Genomic DNA, 19,816 nt, shown 5'->3' with positions numbered 1-19,816 from the left:
AACAAGTGTTATCTTTATAACACAGTTTCACTGATAATCAGTATATGGTAAGGAGGGCAAAGACACTTCAAAAAGGTATTTGAACTGGACAAAGCACTAGGAAATTTACTCAGGGAACAATCCTACACAGACCACCTGGGGGAGAGTGGATAGGAAGTAATGGATTTTTGTTTTTACCCTGCTTAATGTAATTTTTGTTATTCCAAGTCAGACAAATCAGTTGCTATAAGTACTCAAAACATATAGGCTGTAATTCTGAAAGGAGCCTAAAGGAATCTCATGTGGAAATTCAGTGGAAGTTGGGCACCTAGCTCCCTTGGACTCAGCTGATTGTGAAGTTTGTATTTGGTATCTCTTGGTCAAAAAATCAATCAATATTGGACTGAACATGCACATTTAAAAGTACGGAATGGGGAGAAAACTGATAGCTGCAAATGGAAAATGCCAGAGTAGATAGTGAGGCAAGAGAAGTGTTTTCAGGTTTCTAAACGTCTTACACAATACAGTTGTAATCACGCCTCTAAACATCAAGCTGGCCTACAATTCCTTAAGTTTTAGTGCAGAATTAAAGTTCACAGATAATTTATAAGTCACTCACAAAAGCAGGTTCATAAGGACAATGACACTGAATGAAGAAAAGCAATGGGCATAAGTGCACAGAATGTGTTATCTTATTGTTAGTTAACATGAAGTCCAAACACACACCCTTTTGATAACCAGCACTTGGAATCTATTATTCCACTCTAGGGCTTTAAGACTTGTGGCCTGAATTCCAGCATTGTTCAACTTGTTACTGCATGCAGCTCACAACCTGGTGGGTAACAACTTCATGCTATGGAAAACAGGTAGAAGTCTGCATGGGTGTCTCTTACTCAGTGATCTCAGAATTACTCAAGAACCAGTCATTATTGAATATGTAAACAGAGTGAGCTGGTTCCTTTCTCTTCTGCACACAAACCATCCATGCTTCTATAGGGGGGAAAATAAGCAGACACCTGTGGGCTACATTTTCTGTGAGAAAATACCCACAACACTGAAGAATTTTGTTGTTGACAGCTGCTGGATGGTGAACCAAAAACTTCCCATGGTGGAAAACAGGTGGCTGTCTATAATATTTATCTCAAATATGATTAGCTGATGAAATGGGTTCTAGTTTATAAAATATAATCACCACAGACAGTCTCTCGGGTACACGTACAGTATGTACACAACACACTATACTGAACAGTCAGATACCTTCCCAACGCTACAAGAACTCAGCATGGATGCCTCCTGATGGTCGAAGCCAGACTAGACTTTTACATAGAATGCTCCCGCTGACGTGCACAAGCTGAAATTGTAGACAAGCAGCATCACTTGCCCCATAACCTCAGCTGTGCAGAACTCAATGCCATCCACAGCCTCAAAAACAACTCTGACATTATAATCAAAGAGGCTGACAAGGAGGTGTGACAGTCACCACGAATAGGTCGGATTACGAACAGGAAGTCGCTAGACAACTTTCCAACACCACATTCTACAGACCACTGTCCTCTGATCCCACTCAGGAATACCAAAAGAAACCATACCATCTGCTCATGAAACTTCCTGAAGAAGCACAGGAAAAATCTACACAAATACACCCCTAGAGCCCTGACCAGGGATATTCTATCTGCTACCCAAAATCCACAAATCCGGGAACCAGGACATCCCATCATCTCAGGCATTGGCACTCTTACAGCAGGGTTATCAGGCTATGTGGACACTCTCCTCAGGCCCTACGCTACTAGTACTCCTAGCTATCTTTGGGATACCACCGACTTCCTGAGAAAACTACAATTCATTGGTGATCTTCCAGACAACACCATTGTGGCCACTATGGATGTAGAAGCTCTCTACACCAACATTCCACACAAAGATGGACTACTAGCCATCAGGAACAGTATCCCCGATAATGACACAGCACACCTGATAGCTGAACTTTGTGACTTTGTCCTCACCCACAACCATTTCAGATTTGGAAACGATTTATACCTTCAAGGTCAGCGCTATGACTATGGGTACTCACATGGCTCCACAGTATGCCAACATTTTCATGGCTGATTTAGAACACTTCCTCAACTCTTGTCCCAAAGTGCCCCTCCTCTACCTACGCTACATTGGTGACATTTTCATCATCTGGACGCATGGAAAAGAGTCCCTCAAAGAATTCCACCGAGATTTCAACAGTTTTCACCCCATCACCAACCTTCGCCTGGACCAGTCCACACAAGAAATCCACTTCCTGGACACTACAGTGCAAATAAGTGATGGCCAAAAACACCACCTTATACCGAAACCCCACCAACTGCTATACGTACCTACATGCCTCCAGCTTCCACCCAGGACATACCACACAATCCATTGTCTACAGCCAAGCCCTAAGATACAAACGCATTTGTTCCAATCCCTTAGAGACAAACACTTACAGGATCTCTATCAAGCATTCTTAAAACTATAATACCCACCTAGGGAAGTGAAGAAACAGATTGATAGAGCCAGATGGGTACCCAGAAGTCACCTACTACAGGACAGACCCAACAAGGAAAACAGAAAGCCACTGGCCATCACCTACAGCCCCCAGCTAAAACCTCTCCAACATCATCAAGGATCTACAACCTATGCTGGAAGACAATCCCTCACTCTCACAAACCCTGGGAGACAGGCCAGTCCTCGCTTACAGACAGCCTCCCAACCTGAAGCAAATACTCACTAGCAGCTGCACGCCATACAATAGAAACACTAAACCAGGAACATATCCTTGCAACAAACCCTGTTGCCAACTCTGCCCGCATATCTACTCAAGTGACACCATCACAGGTCCTAACCACATCAGCCACGCCATCAGGAGCTCGTTCACCTGCACATCTACTAATGTGAATTATGCCATCATGTGCCAACAATGCCCCTCTGCCATGTACATTGTCCAAACTGGACTGTCTCTACGCAAAAGAATAAATGGACACAAATCAGACATCAGGAATGGTAACATTCAAGAACCAGTAGGAGAGCACTTCAATTTCCCTAGACACTCAGTAACAGACTTGAAAGTTGCCATACTTCAACAAAAACACACTCCAGCGCAAAACTGCAGAGCTGGAACTCATATGCAAACTTGACACTATCAGACTAGGTTTGAATAGAGACTGGAAGTGGCTAGTCCACTACAAAAAATAATGTTCCCTCTTTTGATATTCACACCTTCTCATCAACTGTTGTAAATGGCCTCATCCACCCTGATTGAATTTACCGCATTAACACTTGCCCTCCTCACTGTGATGTAACTCACCCATCCTTGCATGTGTATATATACCTACCAAACTGAAGTTTCCACTTCATGCATCCAACGAAGTGGGTTTCTGCCCATGAAAGCTTATGCCCAAATAAATTGGTTAGTCTTTTAGGTGCCACAGGACTCTCGCTGTTTTGCTAAAAACAGACTAATACATCTACCCCTCTGGAATACATCAGTATGCAGAGTTTCTCTATTTAGAGAATGATCTGAAATCACTGCACACTTAGATAGCTTTAGCCTGGACTATAAGAGCTGGAAACAAAGCTTACATAATAAACAATTTTACACAACCCTTCAAGGTAATACAGATTGTAGCCCTTTGGCAGACAGAAATAGCTCTTTCTTAAGTCTCTTTTAAGCTAGAATTACTGTAGCCAACTTGCTTGCTTCTGAGTGCCTCACTTTATTATATCAATTTGGTGCACAGATCAGGACAGAAGGGAAAATACTTTGAATTATATGTACAATTCTTTTGTAAGCATATGGATATATTGTGCTCGAGGGCATTCCAAGCCCAGGAAGTCAATTCACTGTTTTTGGGTGTGGTTTTCTTTTAAACCACCCTCTGTGGGGCAGGTTTGGAACAGAGTTTTAATGACCCAAAAAAAAGAGGGAATTTAGATTATCAGAGTGGAACAGCCTGCTACACATAAACAGGACTTCAAGCCTTGATGTGGCTGTCACTAGCTTTCTAGAAGACAATCCAAGTGACTTGAGAAAGGTATCATGAAGAAATTACAACAAAGTGAATTTGCAGGTATGTTTTAATAATGAATGCACCCTTCCAACTTTTTTAAATAAACAATGCCAAACTGCTTGAAGATCACTAGATTTTCCGATATTTTTGGAAAAATGTAAGGGTTATGCATACCAAACTCCACCTTTAGGGTCCAAGTGTGGACTTCAACACACCTGTTTACCATATAAATCCCTTCTGCATTCCTTTCCCCCTCATGTTGCAATGGAACTTATTTGTATTTTGAATGGTCACAAAAAGAGGTGCAAAAATTGTGAGAAGAGCAGCAATAGAAGCGGAAAAATTAGGTCTAAAGATATCACAAGAAAAGTCAAAGACAATGGTGACATTAAGTCTGTTGCAAAGGCAAAGCTATTTCTACCCAAATCTGAGGCGGCATTGGAGTGTGTTGAGCACTTCAAATATCTGGATAGTTTGATAGTTTAGGAATGCTAAACATTATTTAGAGAGAAGACATAGAACTGGACTTGCAATGGCTGCTCTAGCGACACTCACTTCCATTTGGAGAAACAAAGGTATTCATGAAGTTAAAAATGAAACTGCTGCAATCTCTTATCTTCAGCATCTTGCGCTATGCATGCGAGACATTGATGCTAAGGAACCAGGACATTAAGAGGTTTTCTGCCTTCAAACTGAAATACTATAGGCAATTGCTGTACATTAGCTATAGCTCCTACATAACTAATGAGGAGGTAAATCACCAAAATTAAAGCATAACTGGAGTGACACCACACAAAGAAAATTGGACTTTGCAGGACGTGGGCTGGAGAGCAGAGGAAGATTGCCAAAGCATGCTGTGTAGGGATTGATAATAGGTGCAAGGGGATGGAGGGGAAGACGGGGAAGGCCCCTCATAGCAAGTGTGGTTCAATGATATGGCTTTCAGGACAGGATGCGGCACAGCATGCTTCTCAAGACTATGAGAAGACTGTGAAACATGGAGGAAGATCACTGGCCAATGACTCCTGTGTATTGTGTTCTCTGTGATCTATGGTGCTTTGCACTATGAGAGAATGTATGCATGTAGTATTTACAGGGCCCAATCAAGGATCAGTGGCCCCATTGTGCTAAGTGCTATACATGCCACATAATGAGCAAGGACAGTCTTTTTCAAACAGCTTATATTGTAAATATAATATAAGAAATAATAGCTGGATACAAGAGACAAGAGGTGCATAAGATGTAATAGACAGTGGTCACAGCACACCAGACGCCTAAACATTGTCAAGTGTTTTGTAGGCCGAGGTGGTTTCTAAGGAGATATTTAAAAAGATAATGTAGCAGTTTTGCAGATTGCTTGGTGGGGGCACCTTGTTTCTCCATCATCCACCTCCAAGAATCTAGAATGGTCACTTCTAGAATGCACCAGATTTGGGGCTCACATTTCAGTGGTCACAGCAAAGTCATTTCCAGCTCAAGGTTTTTATCTGGCAGTGCCCACTCCAGGACAACCAATCTTAGTTTTAAAGTATGAGCAAAGGAAGATGCTAGCAGCTATGTGTTATATCATTCTAGTATGTGCACCTCTAGGAGTAAAGTGCAACTACGTAGCTTTTCTTCATTAATTATATTTACTGAAATGATAACAAGCAGTGTTGAAAGTTTCCATGCCCTAAAAACAAGCAATATAGATAAAAGCAAAGGAAACATCATCCATTGAGACAAGTCTGCATTTATAAAATAAGAAAAATATTTTGATTGCTTTTAAACCAAGGAGATTATACTTTTATGTACATATATTAACAAACTACTTCCATTCCAAAAGAAAACGGAAGTCTCATTGCTCCCTTCCAATGCCTCATTCATAATACTACAGAACATGTGACAAGAAAAAAGAAGCATGAAGTTAAATATCCCAGAAATTTATTGAATATTTGCTTGTATACATTCTGTGTAGAAGTGTTAGGTTCGCTTGGTTTTGGTGCTCTCAGGACACCTCACTGACAGGTGCACTGAACTGCAAATAGTTGCCAATCTGGAGTTGTTAGATATGAAAAATGTTAAGCAAAGGTCTGTGGCCCTTCCCTGACCCATTGGATTGGAGTCTCCAGTGAAAGTAGGTACCTTCTTTTTGAAGAACTCAATTTGCACAAGCTACTATATAAGAGCAAATGATGTTTAAGAAAGGGATCCACATGTTGGTCTGTTTAAAACATTCAAATACTTGAAGAAAGTATTTGCTTTTGGAGATACTGGAAAAATCAGTCCAGGGTGTCGGTATCTGGGTGTCTAATTTATCATATGTTCTCCGTAACTTATACTCAAAGGAAATTTAGTCTTCGGCTTTGGCTTCCATTTCCTCAGCATCATCATCTCCATCCACTTCCGCATTTTCCCTCTCCAGCCTTTCCAGTTGTCTTGCAAGTTCAGTCTCATCTGTGTCAGTAACCACCTTGGGCTGAAAGGCAGGACAGACACATACTATTAACATTTGATTTTCTTTAACCTCTTTTATACTTAGTGTAAAATATCATAGATAGGAAAGAAAATAAATCAAATTATTCTGCTGATTCTCATCGTAAATGTAGACCAAGAGATCAAATCGATCCAAATTTACACTATGAAAAACAAAATATTACTATATATGATTTTGAGATTTATGGTTTCACTATCCCCTGCAGCATTGGAAACAAACACTAGTGTGTTGGTGCAAAAAAAAAAAAAAAAAAAGTTGGCAGAGAATCTGACTGGAAATACAAAATAATTAAACAACCACCTCTACCCAGAATTTAAATTTTTTTTTTTAAATCTGAGTTTTTATAAACGCAAGGGTTATCAGAAACACAGGAAGTAATTTTGGTTAATAAAGTTTGTTACTGACGGTTATGTTTATGTTTAAGCAGGAACAGCGTTTGTTCAATATAAAGCAGGCACCACTTTTTTTTTTTTTTTTTGTAATGGTACCTTTTCACTGAGATCTCTTTCTCTGTTCTAAAATAGTTAGGAAAAAAGGAACACATTTTAATACAGAAATAGTTCTTACCTCCATCTGTACATTGAAGACTCCTCTCTTCTCCTCAATCTTTTCTTTAATGACAGCCATGGCTTGGTTCAGAACAGAGAGGCCCTCAGTTCTCTCCAGTGTTGTGGTGGTCATGACATAACGGGGAGGAGCTATCAGATTAATCTATAAACATTGAAGAAAAAAGGCAGATTCAATGACAAAGAAAGAGACACAACAAAAACTGATGTGACCAAGATTGCCCTTTTTTTAAAGGATCCGATATATACAGTACCACAGTGCAAAGTACCTGCATCCATTATTTCTCAAGCGGTGTGAACGATTTATGATAAAACAGTTAAGTTTTCTGTTTTGGAAGCATACAGGAGAATGTACAGTCCTGTCTACTTTTCTATATTCTTTATTAGAATAGCAATTCTTATATAGTGCCTTCCATCAGGGAATTTGTCAAAGTGGGTTTTATTCCTATTTTAGAAATGGGCAAATGGAAGAACAAAGGGACAAAGCGGCACATACGGTTTTTCCAAACAACTGATGTTTGAAATGCTGTGACAATGACTGCATACTTTTCCAAGTAGATAGAGTTTATTTGCTCTGTTAAGAGAAATGCTAGCTGCTCCCAGAAAGTAAAAGATGATTCAAGGTCTTTGGAAAATGATTATCCACAAATGCATCCCAGCATGCTAAAATTGTTTGGGCAGAAGACTGGGTGATTAACTGCGTGCAGTGACCCCTTTGAAATTCAACATGAGAACCCAAACCCACTGGAGCTAAAAGTATCCCTTCATTCCCCAAACTGGTCCCTGGAAATAAAGAGCAGTACTGCCTTTCTACTGCAGGAATATATCCAGGAACAACTGGTATTAAGAAACAGGGTTTATCTAGAACAGTGGTTCTCAACCCATGTGCCGTTTGCGGCTCAATCAACACACAGCTGCAGCCCATGTACATCCTCAGGGCCGTACAGGTAGTGTGTGTGTGTATATTTGTGTGGATGTGGCCCACATAACACAGAGAGAGCTGTATATGTGGCCCACAATGGTAAATAGGTTGAGAACTACTGATCTAGAGCATGGCCTGCACCCTCGTTAGCCCTGTCAGCTAATTTAACAGAATGGAGTCTGTGAGGTCACTTCAGAGACTAAGGAATGACTTGTCCACATAGCTGGTAACTGGGTGCATAATGCACATGACAAATAGGAATGCAGGTAAGACATTAAACTACTTCCTGACTCCAGTCCTCTTACATAGGTCAGGGTTACAAATGTCACTTACTTTGATTGGCATGCTCTCTGTGGAACAGTTCAAGCCAGCTCTCAGAGCTTCTTTCACTGCATCAATGCCCTCATAACCGTAACAGGCAACTTCAATGTCTAAGATAAAGACAAACCCAATTAATGCAAAGAACACCACAATATCCAAAAATCCCAAATTACAGAACACTGTAGAATTCTTTCAAAGGGTTTTTTTTTTTTTAATTAATTGCTACAACTCAGCTTCAGAACCCTTTGAGGATCAGATGTCCATGAACATTTTTTACCCCTTGTGTAAAATGGTGAAAATACTTACACACCTCATAAGAGATCTTTGATGATTAATAGTCTAGACAGAGTGCTTTGAAATGGACGATACTGCATAATTAATAAAAGAATCTACCAAATTAAACTCAATAACGTAATTACATTTCATAAGGTGGAAAGAGACCTAGATGCAAGATCAAAATATAAAAATGGTAACAGAAGACTGCAAAATGAAAGCACTGTCAGAAAAGCTCAGACTAAAGGAAAATGTTACCTCAATAAAACCAAGACATTCTGCCAACATTAATGTCTGAGGCCACACCCCAAGGGCACTGAATGTTTTCATACTACCATATTAGTTTGTGGATGAAATGATTACTATGTTTTGGTTTTTTTGTATCGTCTGTTTGATGAGGATTAAGAGTCATGAAGCTTGTATTTGTTAATTATTACCTGATTAGTCACCACAAAGATTTTTTTGTATGTCTATATCCATGTATAATTGCAGCACAAAGCAGTCATTTGTAGATTAGTCTCTCACCCAGGTGATTCACAATACCCCACAATTTTTAGCGGTTGCAATTAAACTTGGATAACAAAGTAAGCATCCGAAATCAGCCTCAGACTGACCCCTAAAAGCCCACAGGAAAATTCCATAGTTTCTTACAAGACAGAAAACACAACAGACTATCGAAACTAAATGAGGGAACATTCACTCTAAGTAATTTTATGAGAATCTAGTCAAAGACCTTGTGTTCCGGTGATTTAATTCAGTATGTAAACAGGATTTGGAAATCAAAATAGATCTATATAAGAAGTCTTAATTTTAATTCAAGTGGTGCAATGAAACAACCACCTTAGGTTGTTTCACTCCTCTGCACTTTGTGCTTTACTTCCCTAAACCAAGATATGGCTCATTCACTCCACCCTCACCAAAACAATAAAAAAACCCAATGCTGATTGCCCTATAATGTTTTATTAGAGGCATTTTCTACTCCTGGGAGTAGCAATGGGAGGAGCTGTCAAGGAAGGCTGTAAAATGATCATCACTAGACAGGTTCAAAGGTGAGATACTAGTCAGTAATAGCTGATGTATATTTTAATAAGGTTTGTGGCAGTGCAAGGGGATGGACTGGATTACCTATCAAGAAGCTCCTTTCAGTTCAGTGGATTCTGTGATTCAAACATCAGAAAGAAGCCTGAGCTAGTAGGTTGTTACAATGTCATGCCTGCCTTAGCCACAGTCTCTCTCCTCCAAAAAATATACAAAAATACCATGGTATATAAAAGTAGGAGGACACAGAGAGTAACCTGAAAGACATTTTATTCAAGGGTAGTCTAATTCTGAACTAGCCATGTCATTGAAATATTGTCACAAGAAGTAGCAATTGTTTTAATTGGGTTTATAATTTTACATTGTGTTTGGTAACTTGATTTCAGTAACTGTGTTTTGTGTATAGGGGCTCTGGTCTTCAATTGAATGCCCATTTAGGACTCACCGGCTCGAATTTTGACTGCCTGTGGTGTCAGACGTCTATTTATGTTGTCAATCAGCACACGTCTCTCATCTTCTGTCAGATCTAGTCCATCCAGAATTGCAGGGTCTCTGAGTCAAACAAAGCAAGGTTAAATATAACCATGTTATTGTGATCTATAAAGTGCGTACAAACAAGGAGACACAAGCAGCAATATTAACAGGCTGTCCTATTTCTATAGTGTTATGTATGACAAAGTGATCTGCTGTGCAAAGAGAAAGGAGAAGCCTTGTTAAGAATCCATTTAAACACTGGAGGGAAATCAAGGCACTCACTTAAAAAATACCATTGCTGTGGACATATTTCTTGATGAAGGAGGAGCAGTTGCATTGGCCTTTCTTTCAAGTTATGTGGAGGAAATAAGACCACACAACAAACTGATTTTAACCTAAAGGAGAAAATAACTTCTGTCCGGCTTCAAATTTACATTATAGTTGGGAGTGAAAAATGCAGCCAGCTCTATGGGGTTCATACTCCATCCCTTATGCAAATGAGGATATGCTATGTGAAAGAGAAACCCTGACAAAGAGATTTAAAATAACATCTTATTCAAAAACATTCATTTTTTGGTTTTAGGGGCAAATACTAGCCTATAAATGTATGAGAAAATAAGATTATGTCACCCACACCCACTCAGTGTGGCGCTTTGACTCCCTCTAGTGGTAGCTGAACCTTGGCTAACAGACACAGGTCCTTTCAGCTCAGGAAGTAGAGGCTGATGTTTAATATCCAGAAGTTCTGGGTACAATCACTGCTGCTGATGACCTAGACCATGGGGAGGGATGGGGGACGACGGATAGGACAGACGACACGGGGGGACACGGATGATGACGTGTAACAAGTGGTAGCATTTCCCTTTAGTGCTGCTTTGATTCCATTCAGCACACTGCTAAAACAAACAGCACAGCCCACTTAGATTGTAAGCTCCTTGGAGCATGAATAGTCTTTTTTTGGTTCTTCGTACAGCACCTAGCACAATGGGGACCTGCTCCGTGACTAGGGTATTAATACAAATAATAAAAATACATACTCATATAACTAATAACTGATAAGCTCCTTGCAGGTCAGTTTTCCACATTAGAACCTCAACTGTTATTTCACTGCTGTATAAGAGCAATCTCTTGAGCAAGTCATCATCTGTTACCCAGGGAGCCAACATCTTAACAGTTCCCTTTGCAAGCCCTGATTAGTCAGACCAAAACCAAATCATGCTTCTCTGAAATGCAATGAGACCCACCTGTAACACCACTAGCTAGCACATATCAATCAGAATACTTTGCACAACAGACTTAATTTTGAACATTATGCTCTGCTATCTTATGATGCAATCTTTATTGCTTTTACATGCAAAATATAGCATAATGGCATACATGATCAAACTGAAACCAAAAGATTTTATGCCATACTGTTTATATCCTGAAAAATATTAATTTATATAGGGGGAATACATTGCCCTTGTTAAGTTTGAATACCTAGTCCACTAATATACAGCCTGATCCTGCACATACTATTATTAAGATTTCCACAAACTTCAAAAGGCTCTTAATGAGCAGACATTGGTAAGAGAGATTTTTATTATGTGAATGGTATATTTCTTTTGAGGGTTAATTTGCCTTTGTACACATCAAGCAGCATATGGTGCCAGAGCCAACATACAAGTCAACAGTGCAAAGGTTACAATTTAAGATTATAGTTGATGAGAATGCTTACTGCACCTAGTGTGCACTGCCATGCCAATAACTGCTGTTCCCTCATTTTCTTTTAACAGATTGTCTGGAATATATATTCAATTATGCGTTATGGCTGCACAGTTAAACTCTCAAAAAGCGTCAAGTTTGCCTGTGGAATCTTAGCTCTAGCCGTTCCATGTACGTATTAAGATAGTATGTAACCACGTAACTTGACTTCTCAGATGTAATTTTGTCCTATAATCTTTTAAAAAGTTGGGGCATGGGCCCACTAATTCTAATTCTGAAAATTAAGATTTTCGTAATGAGTTTTCCATGTTTAATCCTCAAAATAGTCCCTAGTTATATAAGAGCTCCAGGTCAATTTTGCAGTGTTTGTCTCACAGTATATGACAATGGGCTTGGAGTCTCTTTTAGAGCAATGTGTCCAGATGTATCCTTAATCTGTGAGCTTCCCTTCATTAAACTAAAACTTTCTCCATGGGAGATTTATGTTAAATGCCTCCCAAGAACCGTGCTAATCCAATTGACAATACTTAAAAGTTCTCTCAATGCACAATATACAGATACAATTTAAAGTGGATTAAAAACCAGTAATAAAAGCCCTGAATCTCCAGGTGGACATAAGAAAACATGCACAGATTAAAATAGCTAGTCACTGCCACCTGGAGGCAGACTGAAGTTACACTTTTCTAGATTCTCTATTTTAAAATGGGAAGAAAGAAGGAGGGATTTTCTTCTGAGAAATCCATTTCTGGTTTGCCAGTTTAGCCTTTTGTTAAGGCCCTAATAAGAGGAACTGCACGTCTTAACAAATCACTATTTTTAAAGTGGAGTAAACTCTCAACTGCAGTTGAACAGTCTGTAAGTGAATGGTCTTTATCGCAGTACAAACTATTTCAACTGATGCACACCTTCTGCTTCCAATCTCTTAGAGCAGTGTTTCTGAACGACTAGTCCGTGAACTAGCACCAGCCCCTAAGATTTCCCTGATACAGTTTATGAAGGCAGCAAGCCTGTCCCTGGTATCAGAAGTAGAGAAACACTGCCTTAAAGGAATGACAAGCCACTTTCATTGATACATTTGAAAAGCTAATCTAACAAACCTGTAGGATTATAGGTAAACAACATATACTTTAAACAGATCAGTCTCAATACATTTGTTTCTGTATTCTAGGCACATACTTGGGAATACCTAATTGGGAGACAAGTGAAATGAGATCCAGTTGATGCATTAGGGAACAATCTGGCATAAAACGGTTCCTTAAAGTCATTAACAAAAAACATTTGCAATGCACACAGAAGAAAGCAAGATACTAAGGAGCTGGATTTAAGTGAGGTGGATGTTGACAAAGACACAAAGGCTAAAGCCTCTACTTTAAAAAAAAAATACCATAGGGCTCCTTAATTATATCCTGTCTCCTCCAGTCTGGTAGCACTTGTAATCCCATTCTTCTGTGTTCAAACAGCTTGCTCAGAGAGGCCCTCAATAATTCTCCATACCAAACAATTATTACCTTTAAAAAGAGGCCTGTGCAAAGTAAAACACTTAAGGGAGAATACAGCAGGATCCTTGGACTTTAATCTGAAGGTTAGAGAGTTCCGATGAGAGCACCAAGTTGGTGCTGCCCGATACAGATTATCTAAAACAACCATATGGCAGACAAAAATTGGGAATTGAGACTTATTTGACCAATGTGTTACAAATACTGCCAGTTGTCCAATGGGATAAGAAGAACATTTTGATGGCTCTATCCCCAGAAACGCTTATCTGCAGCTACGGTACTAACACAATAAGAGTGAAAAGGTGCACTTACGAGACTGCATGCTTGAATGCATCATAAGCACCATATCCTGGTCTTTTGTACTTGTCATCAAATACCCAGGCAGTTCTCTGGAACAGACTTTCCAGCTGCTCATCCTTGGTGTAGTCCAACACCTCAGCAACATGGCGAAGGATGCTGTAAACCTAAGACAAAACAAACAAACAAAAATAAATAAAAGGGGGGAGGGGAGAAGATGACGGACCTCAGTGAAGAACATCATTTAAATTGTAATCTCTTCAGCACAGGGATTGTCCCCCCTTACTATGCGTTCATACAGTGCACAATGAAGCCTGCTCTTTGTTGGGGCTTCCAGGTGCTACTGTAATACAAATACATAGTAAGAGTAAAGAATGCCAATAAAAGGCAGCAATTCTAAAGGGTTATACATTGAAAGCTTTAGGATGCTGACACCTTATGATTTCCCCTACCTGGCATTGCACAGGGCAATTATATACGAAACCCTATGCAATTATGAAGTAACGTAAAGTGCTTTACAAACATTAACCCTCACTGCACCTGTGTGAGGGTGGTATAGACCCATTTGAGGAAACTGGAGTGTTGTTAGTATAACATGAGTCAGTCAGTGACAGAGATAAAAACAGAACCCAGGAGTCACAGCTCCCACTCTAATGCTCTCCCCAGCCAAATATTTCAAAGTGTGTTAAAGAAACTAGAATGGCATTTCATTTTCACAGCAGTTCAGCTGTGTAGTTTTCTTGGTATGGTACTAGCTGGCAGTATATGTGGTTGGAAGGCAGCAAAGTCACTTAAGCACAACTACTTACAGTTTTTGATTTGGTGAATTTGTCTTCACATTTTATTGCCTCCTCTGGGGAAACTCTTCTTTTTGACAAGTCAATGTAACCTAACAGGAGACAACACATTGTGAAAGATTCAGGTTCAGTGGAAAGTATAAATACTTCACTTATGCTAGTGACAAATGCCAATCCCCATCACCACATCTGAAAGATTTTACTATTTAAAGGAAAAAGCTAGCAATATCTTTTGCTTTTGGATCAAGACTCTCCCTTTGCTTTCTCTCCATGCCCTGCAAATCAGCCACTGAGAATAGTTACAAGCCAAACAGAACTTCCAGAATAATTTCATCAGAGATTAATATCGTCATGAAGACTGAACCTGTTTTAGGATATTAAAATTTGTTCTTTGGATTGTATATCAACTTAAAACAGCTACCCTTCATATCACCAAAATTCTTTAAACACTGCTTCCATTTAAGAACATTTGCCCCAAAATTCAATTCAAGTTTCTCCTAATGCTCTACTTCAGTGATTAAGTAGCCATCACTTCTCCAAAAGCTGTGCACATTCTTAGTGACAATGATGCTGGCACACAGGAAAGTAAATAAAAAAGACAGGTATTTTTGGCAGCACATCACTAGAAATCATACAAAGTTGGCATTCTTAGTAGTTTATTGTGTAAGGCTCTCCAGTATCTTAGCCAAGATCTGGGCTCAATTTCTGTTGCAGTTCCTTGATCACATCTAAGTAAGAAATGAGAGATCAGCGTGCTCAGATACTGCAGGCAGGCATGTCTTCCGTTGCTTAATTCTGTCTGATTAAGGAACAGTATCGATGGGTTCCAAATGGAATCCCAATTAGTCCTCCTCAGGAATTCCTCTCAGAGTTCAATAAGGAACACTAAAGCCCTCAAGAGTGTTTGTTAAAAGGAGGATGAAATCTGTAAAAATATCCTTCAATGCAGCTTCTCTAATCTAGAACAGACTTTCTGCATCTCTCCAACTCATTTCAAATGTCATCTGAAAATGTTTCCTCTCCCTTCTCTAAGCCTCTCAATTTCTCTCCTCAGCTGCTTTCTGTGATTTAATCCTGCAATTGTATTCAATTCTCAGAAGTATTTTAGGAACATTTTGTATCAAAGATTATACAAATTAAACAACTGTATTTTCCAGTTTCTAAAAGAGGATGGATGCTTATGTGTTTCATTAATTACTTAGACAGATCAGAATACAGATGTGGCATTGTCATCTGCAAATACTCAGCACATTGTGTGTAAGCTGAATCCCTACATCAAATGAATTAAAAGAACTTTCAGGTTGTAAAGTCAAGTACTCAAAAGTCACAAAATACCAAAGTTAAGGTTGCCTATTCAACCTTATGTCTACCCCTGTGTGTGTATGCATTATATGATGCAATCTAGTTACATGATCATATATTATTGTGCACACATGGCCCTTGCCTTATTTAGTACACAAGATGGACTGTATGGTGTGAATGAGGGAGTTGCTTATTATTTATCTTGATTCTTACGGCACCAATAATATCGATGGTCACCATTTTCCTCACTCAATATCAACAAGCAGAAGTACTATTGAGCTTTCAAAAGAAAAATGCCATTTCACTATGGTTTGTTGACCAAGCATGGACTTTAGAAGTCTTAAGGCCTGATCCTGCAAATCCTCCTTGATATGACTTCTCCTCACTCCTGTGAGCACTCTGAAGCCAACAGGACTCTATGCCTGAGTAAGGATAACTCACAAGGACAGCAGCTTGCAGGATCAGGCCCTACTTTGTGCCACTGTATATTTAAAAGAGCCAATTACAAACTCAACGAGTAGCTAGGGTCCCAGGTTTAACAGCATTGCTTTTTTACAATTACAATCTTAAGTATTACTCCAACTGCTTTCCCAACATACCTTTCTCTTTGTCGACTCTTATAACCACAACGCACTCATTCCTGCCTATGCGGATGAGCTTGTTTATGGAGCGGATACGTCTCCTGGATAGCTCACTAAGAAGGATCATGCCTTCAATGTTGTTGTATTCCAGTAGGCTGACATAAGCTCCCATTTCAGCAATGGATCGAACATTGACCATCACTACATCTTCCACCTCTGGAAATTTATGCTGGTAGAATCTACAGCTTAGTCCAGGCATACTGTGATTTGAGTAAAAGAAGCAGAAGTTATTATTCATCTCATTGTACTGGCCACCACTAATTCACTATTATGGCAAAAATTGAGATTTCAACTGCAAGTGGAGGATGAAGAGAAATGCTTGTCTGTTCGTCTGCAATTTGAAATAGTGCACCAACTATTTGATGATTTTATAAAGTGTGGTGTGTAGAACATATGGTTAATTAAGTATTAGCACTCATTAAGCCCTAAAAATTAATAACTTTAATATTAAACTGTGTCAGGCCCTTTACCTATCTGGTCATCAATTGCCAGGAAATGCCCAACCAAAGGAGTTTTTGCCTATTCCATTAAAAGTTGTTATCTGTGTTAGGAGAAGAATATCAAAAACAAAGCCATTAAAAACCAGTTAAGGTTGCTCTAGGGCACAATCTGGCTAACCACCCAAAACCTTGAAAGTAAGGAAATACCATGATGAAGGGAGAAGTCTGCCTTGACTTGTCACCCAGGCATCACATTATCTACTATCTATGAGACACCCTATCCCACCACAGACAGGTGACTTCAAAAGGATAGAGATGCACACTACTCTCCCTGCATTCACCTGAATTACAAAGTGACACAAAATCGTAACTCAGACTTCAATAACAGTAGCATATATGCAGGAAAAACATTTGAAGTACAACTCATTGGGCAATACATAAAATTGTGCAGGGAAAGTAGGAGGCTGGAATTAAGGTTTTGCATGACAGGTCAAGGAGCATGATTTTGGATAATGTAATGCACTGGTTCTCAAACTGGGGGTATGGACTCCTTAGTGGGTCATGAGTTGTGAGCCCCGACCCTGGACAGGCACTGGGCTGGGAGCTTCCCTGTTTGCCGGAGGAACATGGGGGAGGTGAGCGATGATACATAGCTACTGCACACCCACTTCATCCCCCAAACGTTCCTCCATGCCCTCCTAAGGGACTGACGTGTGTGTGTGTGTGGAGGGGGAAGCAAGAAGCAATGCCAGGGCTCCCTGTATTCAGGTCACTTTCCCCACCTGGGCAGTGCTGTAAGGTAAGCATCAGGAGCTACTGCTCTCTGCCCTCCCTTTAGGCAGCCTAAGTGGAGAAAGTGACCTGGATGCAGGGAGCCCTGATGTTGCTCCTTGCTCCCCCTCTCAGGGGAGCAGATTTTGAGGTGAGAGCATGCAGCAATACCAGCTGCTCCGTGTGTTTATGCAGGTCTGTTTCCTCAGGTGGGCGCAGAAGGGGGAGTGCAGAGGTTATGGGTGAAGCATGAGTGGGGAGCCCACGTGGGTGAGGGATCACACTCAAAGGCTTGCTATGTGAAAGGGATCATTAATACAAAAGGTTTGAGAGCCACTGATGTAGTGTATCTCTGTATCCCACAGGGGAACATTCCAGGCTCAGTGGAGTGTCCTTGGAAGGACCCTCTAAAAACACCTCAAAATAGGCACTTTCTGGGGGTCAGAGCACAAGGATCTGAAGGAGACGTTAATTGGTCCAGATCTGATGAGGCCCTCAACAAAGAACAGCAGACTCAAATAAAGTCTAAGTAAAGCCAACATGATGCTGGTCAGAGGGGGAAATAGCAAAGAACCAGCTGGGACTCTTTCTGTGCCTACCCTTGAAGGCAATCATGAACATGAAGCAAAGCCCCAAGACCCCATTAGAATCCTCACTAAACCTGGGTGATCAGATGGCATCAGCAGAAAGAAAATGCTTTCCACCACCTCTAGCTTACTAAGAAACTTCACTCCTTCTTCTGGTATGAGGATTCACATGTTTGTCACCTCAAACTAGATTATTGTAACTCACTGTAGGTATGTCTTTATTGACAGTGGCAAATTCACCGCCGTCAGATCGATTTATCTGGATCAACTGAGCGGAAGTGAAGACCTGCTCAATCGATCTGGAAGTTGATTTAGCAAAACCACCTCCACAAAAAGCAAAGTGCTGTGTCAACAGGTACGCATTTCCCATCGGTGCAGCATAGTGGAGATGGCACACAGAACGGACTTTAGGAAATCAACGTTAGTTACACAAGCCTACTCTAGGTGCGTATCTACATAGCTTGTGTAACTCCTGTCCCCTGTCGCCGAATTTGCCAGTAAGTATAGACCAGGTCTGTATCTGGGCCTGAATATCTAATGCAGAGGCTTCAGACCATGTGGAATGCAACAGGCCAAGCCACTTTGAGCACATCATGCCTGCATTAGTATCTCTCTACTAGCTTTCATTCTGTTTCAATTGTCAGTTCAAAGCCTTGGTCCTGATCTTGAAAGCTATCCATGAGTCAGGACCCAGCTATATCTGAGACCACGCTTCCACTCAAAACCTCCCCTGCGGAAAGAGAAAACACAAGTATAACAACAAACCAGCAGAGGGTCAATGCACAGAGCTCCCAAGACTATCCAGAGACAGGAGAAAGGCAAAAGGCCTAAAGCTACTAGATATTTTAATTTGAAAAAGAAAAAATTACTCCAAAAACCTCTGGTAACAGAATAGCTAATCTTGCCAGTCTGTGCAGTGACAACACCAACGCTTCCCCAACAGCAGCTATGCAAAGAAGTCAGCCCTGCGCGCCCAGCTGTACCCTGGGGGCTGGCACGGACCTGCAGAAAGCAGGGGGAGGCGGCCAAGTCTCCCGTACCACTGGGTGCCCCGGACTGGTGCTCCCCGGTGCCCTGCAGAGCCGGGCCGTGACCAGCCGCCAGCTCTCGCACCGGCCTAGCTCGACGCGCAGGGGGCTCCCGGGAGCCGCTTCCCCTGTCACTGCGCCCCGCCCGCCGGCTCTGGCTGGGCCCGGCCCGGCCCGGGCACCGCAGAGTCGCTACCAGCCCCAAGGGCTGGGCCAAGACAGCATCGGGCTACATGGCGGCGGCGGCGGCCCGGGGATAGGCCCCGGCGGCTCCGTGGGGTGGGGTCCATGGAACGGGTCCCGGCTCAGGCTCTGGGCCCCGGCGATGGCGGTACCTGCTCGGTCTCCGGGTCCCGCGCGCTGCTCCGGGGGCTCGGGCTGTCTAGTCCCTCCCTGTCCGACCCAAGTCAGCGGCGTGCGCCTAGCCTCCGCCTCACGAGCCACTACGCAGGCCCGAGAATCCGCCCCGCCCTCATAGCGCGTGCGTGGGGGACGTGCTCGCGCGAGATCTCGCACTACGTCCTCATCATAGAGTCTCTCGTCTCCGCGGCCGCCGGGCGCGATAGACAGACCCTGGAGGACCCATCCCATCATAGAGTGCGAGATCTGCGGGAAGCATTGACCTGCTCAAGAACTTCCGACCTCAGTGGGGAGCAGGGGGTTCTGAAAGGGA

At 41.4% G+C, this 19,816-nt stretch overlaps 1 protein-coding gene across 1 annotated transcript; it reads right to left on the bottom strand.

Annotated features, from left to right (window-relative positions):
- Window positions 1-5,722: 5,722 nt before the first annotated feature.
- EIF2S1 (eukaryotic translation initiation factor 2 subunit alpha) lies at window positions 5,723-19,619 on the bottom strand. Its single transcript, XM_067557762.1, has 8 exons — window positions 19,479-19,619; window positions 16,276-16,517; window positions 14,387-14,466; window positions 13,593-13,744; window positions 10,052-10,158; window positions 8,308-8,405; window positions 7,054-7,197; window positions 5,723-6,468 (listed from the first exon to the last, which is right to left on the bottom strand). The coding sequence occupies exons 2-8, from the start codon at window positions 16,514-16,516 to the stop codon at window positions 6,343-6,345; spliced, it is 948 nt and encodes a 315-aa protein (XP_067413863.1). The 5' UTR covers window position 16,517; window positions 19,479-19,619; the 3' UTR covers window positions 5,723-6,342.
- Between the last annotated feature and the right edge of the window lie 197 nt (window positions 19,620-19,816).

The sequence above is a fragment of the Emydura macquarii genome, unplaced genomic scaffold (genome assembly GCF_026122565.2).
Source record: "Emydura macquarii macquarii isolate MOO-44397 ecotype Brisbane River unplaced genomic scaffold, CSIRO-AGI_Emac_v2 contig_1876, whole genome shotgun sequence".
Lineage (NCBI taxonomy): Eukaryota > Metazoa > Chordata > Testudines > Chelidae > Emydura > Emydura macquarii.
Note: the sequence above shows the minus strand (reverse complement) of the source record. Positions and strands in the feature narration are given on the sequence as shown.